Raw genomic sequence first — 9,348 nt, 5'->3', positions numbered from 1 at the left:
CACTCCAGACAGGCCAGGGACAGGAGGATAAAAATATCCCAAACTTTAAACATCTCACAGAGCAGCATTTCAATTCCATAATTCCAGGTTGTAAAGAGGAGGGGGGTGAATACTTTCACATGCCACTGTATGATAATATTCTAGTTATCTTAGGAGTAAAGTGGTTCAAGTAAAGCATTCAACATTTTTATGAAATACAGTGGCAGGCAAAGACTGGGCACCCCTGTTTAAAAGTTCTGTTACTGTGAATAGTGAGTGGAAGATGAACTGATCTCCAAAAGGCATCAAGTTAAAGATTGACTTCTTTTTTTTTTTCATTTTAAGTGAGGTTAGTGTTATTTTTGTTTTGTACAATTTTGAAGTGAAAAAACATCAAATTTCCCACCTCTGGCAAACATAAAAGGGTGGCACGGTTTCTCCTAAGATGTCTGAAGTTCTTCATGAGTTCCTGGACCTAGCAGTCGATTTGAAATATACAGTTCTCTGGTTTGATAGTTTTGAAAGTGGTCAGGCTGAGCGTGATGAAACCTGTCTAACACAAAAAAAAGCTACAAATAACCAGAACTTTTCTTGAGTTTTGGAGACACACTTTGACCCATTTTTTGTGCTTTATGCATCTTTATGCAAGCTTTATGCACCCTAGGTCATTTATTCCATTATTAGTCCTAATGCAGATTAGCACATTTTATGGAGTGCCACAGGGTTCTGTTTTAGGCCTCATGAAGCTGACATTAATTGTGGCAATAATGTACTTTTGACATGAAGAACAGAAGTTTAGGCCTACTCAGAGGGTCTAAAGGGGTTAAGTAACTTGCTATGGCTTGTTCCTCATCATCGTTAGGAAAGGTCAGGTGATGCAAATTTCAAAGCTTAATAAAAACTCTAGCTGTGTCCGAATCTGTGCCCTATTCACTGCCCCCTCCATGTAAAAATCCAGATCACTATGACTATAATCCACGTTTGTTTAGTGTACACTGTTTGTACGCTATGAACTATGGAGCACTGTAGGGCTGTTGCAGTGCACTGAATATTCGGCACTACATTTTCACATTCCCCTACTAAATTGCACAAGCCCAAAGTAGTGCACTATATAGTAAACAGGGCACAGATTTGGACAGTGGGCTCCTGCAAGCAGCTGCCTAGCAATCTGCTGATGCAAATAACTGGAGCCCAGACAGTGGGAGATGGCTATAACAAGATAGCAATTCCAGCATTTCCAGAGTGGTGGGGCACTGTTCTACTGTGCGGTGACACCTGCAGAAATATGACCCTCATAGTAGAGGTCAGAAGAAAACCTTTTTTTTATGTAAATAAAATGATAATCTTGCTTAAATTGTTTCAAAAGCATCATCTTTAACTTCATACCTGCTGGATATCAGGTCATCTTTGACTCTCTTAATTATCCACAGTCACCAGAGGTACCCAAAAAAAGACCCAAAAAGGGCAGCACCATTAGCAGTCACAGGGAAGTGAACCGGGCAATAATAATCCATCAGCAGACCCTGTGTGACCCTTCTGCATCTTCAAAACTGATGCACACACACACACACACACACACACACACACGACCACAGATCACGCTTCAGCTCTGCGAGACGGCGCGTCAGTGTCGCCATCCAGCGGCCAGCGTCGGATTTCCCTTCTCTTCCACTGGTACTGGACAGCAGGGGGCGCCACAGCGCATGTAAACAACACGTGGCGTGGTCAACGAGTAAGAGACTTTGGATCCTAAAGGAACGGCTGTCCCGTCCAGTCGGAGCTGTGTATCTCCCCCTGTCCAGCATGACCCTCTCACAGCAGACAAACCGCAGCAGCTCTCAGCGAGCCCTCAAAACCACGAGCCCGCCTGAGAGCGCCTGAGACCTCCGAGGCCATGAAGAAGCTCATCGTCGGAATCGGGGGGTGAGGAACCTTCAGGGCGTTTATATTAGCAGTAGGTGCTGACTGACTGCAGCCACGGTTTATCTGAGTGGGATATTTTAGGTTATTGGGGCTGTTATTGCACCTGCTCCCTTTTTCAGCGTTTACCTTGCGTTGATCAGCTGCTGGGCACTTTTACTGGGGACCTCCCACTTTAGACCGTCATCATTTTAATCTGCACTAAAATAATCCAGAGAACATTAGAGTCTAATAAACTCTACTTATTGCCTTTATACTGTGTACATTGTACAGTGTGTGTTCTTTTATTAATTATTTTATTCTATGAAAGGAGTACAATTAGCAATTTCTGTTGTTCTGTTCAAAAATAAAAGCTTTTATTCCTTTTTTTATTATTTTTTACGTCCACTAAAATTAATATATATTATATAATATAAAACGTATTTATATATCCATCCTCCTGGCATAAACAATTATTAATATTATAATTTCTCAAGAGGTCTTAATAAAAAAGCATCTGACACTAACACTGATGTGGTGGTGGTGTGTTAGTAGTGTGGGTTGCGCTGGTGGTACGAGTGGATCAGAAACAGTAGCAGTGCTGCTGGAGTTTTTAAACACCATGTCTGTCCACTCACTGTCCACTCTGTTAGACACTCCTACCTAGTTGTTCCACTTGTAGATGTAAAGTCAGAGACAGAAGCTCATCTGTTGCTGCACAGTTTGTGTTGGTCATCCTCTAGTCCTTCATCAGTGGTCTCAGGATGCTGGATATTTCTGGTTAGAGGACTACTCTCAGTACAGTGGTGATGCAGAGGGGTTTAAAAACTCCAGCAGCACTGCTGTGTCTGATTTACTCATACCAGCACCGCGTCAGTGTCCCTGTAGTGCTGAGAATCTGAGAATGACCCACCACCCAAATATTACCTAATCTGTGGTGGTCAGTCCTGTGGGGTTCTAAGCATTGAAGAACAGGGTGAAAGGAGGCTGCAGAGTATGCAGATGGACCACAGTCTAAGTGATCCTATATGGTAAGTGGAGGTGAAGTGTGTATTGAATACTAGAGAGACCCCAATGAACCATGTGTCTTATGTGTGTCAACATACGTGGCCAATAAATCTAATGCTAATTCTGAAGCTGTTGGATATGTTAAGAAGTTCCACTGAAGTTGCTCAACACTTTGAGTTTCTATTTCTATTTTATTTTGTATTCAGTTGTGTGTGTTTTAGGAAAGATACTGCAGTGTTGAAACAGGACCAGGAAACACCTGTGAAACCGTGATTCTCTCACCTTCTTATTCACAGTGGTGTTTTCTCTTTCAGCATGACCAATGGAGGTAAAAGCACGTTGAGCAGAAGCCTTCAGGCAGTTCTCCCCAACAGCTGCATCATTTCCCAGGACTCTTTCTTTAAAGTAAGAACATCCATTCTGCAGTTGAAAAATGGGAGGAATCTATAAGAATCTTATTTAGGAGACAATAGAAGTATTATAGATTATCACTGTAATCTAGGTGGTTATGGAGTGTAACTGTCGATTGACTGTAGATGACTTTTTTTAGCACATCCTGCTGGTAAACAGGGCACATGTACCTGGCCATCCACATGAAGTGAAAAAAAAAAATGGGAATCGTCATCCTAAACGACCTTCTTCCAAATCCGGTTCCAGTGCTCGCGTGTCCGTTGTAGGCAGTGGACAGGGCGTAGCATGGGCACTCTGGCCTCTTTTCCACTGCAGTGGCAAATGGTTACTAAGGCTGTGGCGTGCCGTACTGGTTTCCTTTTCCAGTTGCTGTGTTGCTACATCAGGACCAGAAAGTGCTCGGGGTCTTGTAATAATAATAACTTCATTCTTTCGTCATTTTTCATTACAACTTCTAGGCTAATGTAGCTAGCTAACACTAGCTAATTCACTGAAGCCTTAATTCATCTTTTAGCATTGTGTAATCTGCATACATAAATCACTCTAGTCTCACACCACGTCAAGGAAGCTATTTTATAGATGGTCCAAAAGCATGAAGATAGTACAGCACAGCTGTTACACACATAAAGCCTTGCGGAAGTAATGCTAGCTTCCACTAAGCAAGCCGTGACACAGATGCTGGACGAGCCCGGCAGGTAGGCCGTGCTAACACCGCGAAACAGATGCTGGACGAGTCTGGCAAGCGGGGCGTGCTAGACGAGCCCGGCAGGTGTGCCGTGCTAACATTGCAATACAGATGCTGGATGAGCCCAGGAGCTAATTGCGTGGGTTCCTGAGAGTTGCTTGCCTTTCACTCCTTTTGTAAATAGGATAGCCTTCATTCTCCTCAAACATCACTGACCTTTAGGTGTGTAACCTTGAGGTTAGTCCTTCTTTGGACTTCCTTGGACCACTGGTAGTAGGAACCCCCCATCCCTGTGACTGGGAGCTCACTCGCAAGCCTTGCCGATTCACCAGACCCAGTCGTCTGGTCAGAAGAATTTGGCCCTAATGGCTTCACAGCTGCCAATATCTCACACCTCCAGTTACCATCTAATGTATATCCCAGACCCTAACCCATTGTTACGAGATGGTCATATTGTTTATTTAGTTTATTGTTTATTATTTATATAGGAGGTCTGTTTTTTTGTATGTAGATCTGTGTGGTCTGAAAACTCTTGAATGCTTTGACTGACAGTGTGGTTCTGCGGTTGTGTTTTAGGATGACTCAGTGGTGCCGGTTGACAGCCATGGCTTTAAGCAGTACGACAGTAAGGACTGTTTACTTACTTTGTTGGGGCATCTCCACAGACTCGCCTGTGTGCTGTAACTACCCTATATTTAAACTACAAATAGCTCAACCAAATATGCTAACATAACTACTGGCTTCCACTCAGTTCCAACAGTTAGCCTTGTAGATAAAGTAAAGTCAGAGACAGAAGCTCTGTATCTGTTGCTGTACAGTTTATGTTGGTCATCCTCTAGTTGTGGTGGGATGCTGCCCACAGGATGCCGTTGGCTGGATATTTCTGGTTGGTGGACTATTCTAGGTGCACAGCACTGCTGTGTCTGATCCTCTCGTACCGCCACTGCTCAAAATGACCCATCATCCAAATAATACCTGCTCTGTGGTGGTCCTGTTGAATTTGTATATTAAGAAGGACTAATCTCATTGGCTGTTAGTAGCGGAAGTAGTGGAGGGAAGGCCTGCCACAATGACAAACAAAGACTGTTTGGGGTGTAATGGCTTATAAAACTCATGGGTTTTGAGTCATAGATTGGACATTTTTTTCAGTTCAGCAAAACTGGCAAAAAAGGGAGGCAAATATTTTGCACCTCTTACAGCAGCTTTGGCAGAGTTGGACTCTAAACTCTAAACTAAACAGACTGACGACATATTTCCAGAAGATACAGCGAAATCCTACGTGGCGATTCTGCAGCCATGCATAAGGTTTGTCATGGCACGTGTGATGGTCTGGAACCTTTCCAGGATTCTTTTTTGTTTCACAACAGACCCAACATTGCGAGGTGAAAGCAGTTTCTGTTTGTCTTGCGTTGGTATACAAGCTTCAAGTGTGCACGTATACCTTGAATAAACAGTGTAAAAGACTACAGCAGCAGTAAAGCTGTACTCCACACTATTATGATTAAGATTTGGCAGTTAAACATTGGGGTGGGGATCCGTTACACCACTACCCGTCGCAGCCCGCTCTGTGCGTATGGAGACGCCATTATTGATGTATTGGTCATTGCCACTTCACTGAACTCTTTTGTTGTCACTCGCCTCCGTCAGAGAGGGCACAAGAGAACAGCATGACTGGCTTTAATCAGCAAGTGGGGCCCTGAGTGACTCAGCAGTCTAATGCGCTATCACTGTGACATGACTTTGCCATCAGCAGTTAGAGTCTGGGAGAGCACAATTAGCCATGCTCTCTCGAGGTGGGTTGATGGTGTTCTCTCCCCTTTAAGCAATGTTGGCTGGCACAGGCGTCTGTTTCCCGGTGCGGAGGAGCTAAGGTTCCAGCTCTTTCTTCCAAGCCCGGCAAGGCCGCATCGGCAGCAGTTCGAAGAGAGGCAGTGGGAGGCTGACTTTGCATGTATCGTAGGAGACATTTAACTTCCTGGTATCGGGAGCATTGCTAGTGTTAGGGGGAGCTACGGATGAGTGGGCTAATTGGCAGTACCAAAATGGAAAAAAGTAGACGCCTGTAAACACAATGGGCAGCATCAAGGTCATGTCCGTATACTGTGTGACAAGTCGATAACTAACTAACTAACTAATTACCATGACAGTCCTAAGCAGAGGCGGGATGTATGTGTGGCTTTATGAGCTGCTGCAGATTGCGGGACTTGAGAGTGTGTAAGGAAGATAAGTTCAAAAAGTAAATAAATAAGTAACATGTGTTTCTATTCCTTCTGCAGTGTTGGACGCCCTGCACATGGACAGGATGATGCATGAGATCAAGTCTTGGATGCAGGACCCGCAGAGGTTCATGCAGTCACAAGGTCTTACAGTGAAGTGTCCCGTGTCCGAGAAGGGCAATGACATATTCTCTCTCATAGTTGAGGGATTTCTCATCTTTAATTATGGGTAAATAACTGCTCCACTCGTCCCAGTCATACGAAAACTATGGTTAACTGTCCAACATCACCCGTGACAAACATTTTACCTTCTTCTGTCAACTGAAGGTTTAGAGATGCAGAGTTTTGAGTTTGGTAGTGAGAACTTGTGAAACCCCATGGTGCCTCAGATGAGCTTGGCGAGAAGATATTTCACTGTTTGTTCAGTGTCGTAAGAACCTCACAAGAATATAAGGAATAACTGGAAGAGTGGATGGGAGATCGCTGTCATTGCAGGAGAGGCAGTGTGCTATAGGTTGTGGTCAGTGGGTATAGGAGGTGCCATGGTCTTTATTTTGTATAAATAAAGTCTTACACTGCACTACCCCACACCACAAATCATCTGCAGTGTTTGACTGTGCTTCACATTACCAGGCCCCTGAACACTCTGTTTGACAAGAGATACTTCTTGCAGATTCCGTATGAGATGTGTAAGCTGAGGAGAAGGTAGGAGCTGATCCACACTTTTTTGTATTTGTTGATTCTGTGTGTGCTTCCTGGTTCTCCATGTCGGCATTATCTTGCTTGTTTATTTACCAGCTCGAGGGTCTATGTTCCTCCGGACCCTGTGGGTTACTTCGATGGGCATGTCTGGCCCATGTATCTGAAAAACAGGAAGGAAATGGAGGACACAGTGCAGGACTTGGGTAAGTATTGAAGCGCCTGCATTTCTCTCAAGAAGGGCTTCACTAAGAGGAGTGGAAGATGAGGTTAATGTTGGGTTCTTTATCCAGAACAGACTAGACCAAGGTAGAGCACGTGTTTACATGCCCACCAGTAGGGATGCCCCGGTCAAATCCAGTGACTCATGATCAGGGGGCGAAAAACATAGCTTTATTTGAACTGATAAGTGTGGTGATGTTACCAGTGAGCAGCCAAAACAAAAGCTAAAGATGGCTTCTAATTCTAACTCTCCATTCCACCTTAAATAGTGCCGTAGCAACATTGTTCACATTGTAACAGCAAACCATAACTGCTGCATTATTTAAGGTGGAAAATACGTAAAAGTAAGAGAAAACTACAGTGTAAGCTGAGGAAATCTGAGGACAAGTCTGAGGACATTCTGCAGTGCATTTATTTGCTCTTGCTTTAGTTTTTCTAGATGGCACTCAGAAGAGAGAAGATTTGTTGGCCAGGGTTTCTGAAGACATCCAGCAGATGTTTACAGTTGTATAGAACTGTGTAGAAAGTCTGAGGTTTATTTAATAAACATAATCAAGCTGCCTTTAGTTTCCATCTGTTAAATTCTGTATAGAGCATTTTGTGTCATAATCATCTGGCTGCAAAGTCCACCTTTTTGAATTCATGTTTAATTTCCTTCGAGAGTGGAACAACATTTTAACAAAACTGAGTTTTTTTCCTCAGTTACGCTTTTCTTAGATGTTCCATTATAGATGCCTCATAGGTGCTCACCTGGCATCCAACTAACCTTCAGCTGAGTATGTATTAAATACAACTGAATTCTAAAATTTAATGTAATCCTACATTTAACCTTGAATCCATCCTAAATCCTTAACCTTAACCTTAAATTTAACCATAAACCTAAATCTAACCCTGCCTGTAACTTTACCCTTTTAGGGTAAGATTTAAGATTTAGGGCATAGTTAGTGTTAATGTTAGGGTTAGGATATAGGTATATATGAGTCATCAATAATGGACCATCCAAGTAATTGTTTTATATAGTTAATAGTAATAATTATGTTTGCTGCCTTTTAACCTTAATCTAAACCTAAATCTAACCCTAAACCTAAATCTAATCCTGCCTGTAACTCTACCCTTTTAGGGTAAGATTTAAGATTTAGGGCAAGGTTAGTGTTAATGTTACGGTTAAGATTAAGGGTTAATTTAAGGTTAGGGTTAGGACTAGGATTTAGGGTTAATTTAAGGTTAAGGTTAGAATTTAGAATTGACACACTGGTAAGGATATGGTTAGGTTTATGTTTCAGGGTTGGTTTAATACATATTCAGTTGAAGGTTAGTTGAATGTCAGGTAAGCATATATGAGTCATCTATAATGGACCATCCAAGTAATGTTTATATAGTTAATAGTAATAATTATTTTTGCTGCCTTTAAGCTAGTGGAGCTGTATAATTCCTACTTGCCTAAAACAGACGATTGAAATTTATTTGTCGTGATTATTTGTTGTCATAATCAATATTATTAATAATTTCTGAGAAATAAAGAAATACATTTCTAATTTGTCTTGATTGTATTTCCTTCTATGTTTGGTCTGTATTCATTCATGCGTGTAAAAAATAGAGGCTTAAAATGGTTTTGGTTGTCAGCTTGTACTCCTCATTAATACTGTATGTTTAAATGCTATTCATCATAGGTCTTAAAGCTCTCCAGCACAAGCATAGCCCTAACTCACCCGGATGGTCAGGATAACATGGAGAATCCCATGTTGTTAACTGCCCAGTATTGAACGCTACTGGTTTCTCCAATTACCTAAATGCTAGTAGATAGTAGATCAGTACTAGAGGTGCATGCTCATCAGACTCTCTGTCCAGACTGCTGTATGGCCTGGCAAAAGTGGAAAGCAAGTGCAAAGAGCAGCCAGGCTTCCTCTCCAGCAGAGGTTAAAGCAACAGAGCCACGCAAAGTAACGTTAGTTCATCTGAAGCATTACAATGACGACGATGCTTACAAAGCTCTGCACAGGCTGTTATTGTTCACAGGCTGTTATTGTTCACAGGTTGTTATTGTTCACAGGTTGTTATTGTTCACTTCAGTCTCTTTTTAGTCTATTTTTATTCTTTAAGGTTAAAAAAACTCATCATTAACGCTTTCATTTATAATCAGATTAATGTGTTCTAACATTCTAATCTTATTAAAAAATGAAAACAATTGATGGCTTGGTTACTATTATAATCATAGAAAACCTACATGTT

At 42.1% G+C, this 9,348-nt stretch overlaps 1 protein-coding gene across 1 annotated transcript; it reads left to right on the top strand.

The window, feature by feature from the left end:
* The first annotated feature begins 1,698 nt into the window (after positions 1-1,698).
* On the top strand, positions 1,699-8,596 carry nmrk1 (nicotinamide riboside kinase 1). Its single transcript, XM_072694254.1, has 7 exons — positions 1,699-1,902; positions 3,201-3,291; positions 4,559-4,607; positions 6,259-6,427; positions 6,832-6,903; positions 6,997-7,103; positions 7,550-8,596. The coding sequence occupies exons 1-7, from the start codon at positions 1,874-1,876 to the stop codon at positions 7,630-7,632; spliced, it is 600 nt and encodes a 199-aa protein (XP_072550355.1). The 5' UTR covers positions 1,699-1,873; the 3' UTR covers positions 7,633-8,596.
* The last annotated feature ends 752 nt before the right edge of the window (positions 8,597-9,348 follow it).

Source organism: Salminus brasiliensis, chromosome 12 (genome assembly GCF_030463535.1).
Source record: "Salminus brasiliensis chromosome 12, fSalBra1.hap2, whole genome shotgun sequence".
Taxonomy (NCBI): domain Eukaryota; kingdom Metazoa; phylum Chordata; class Actinopteri; order Characiformes; family Bryconidae; genus Salminus; species Salminus brasiliensis.
Note: the sequence above shows the minus strand (reverse complement) of the source record. Positions and strands in the feature narration are given on the sequence as shown.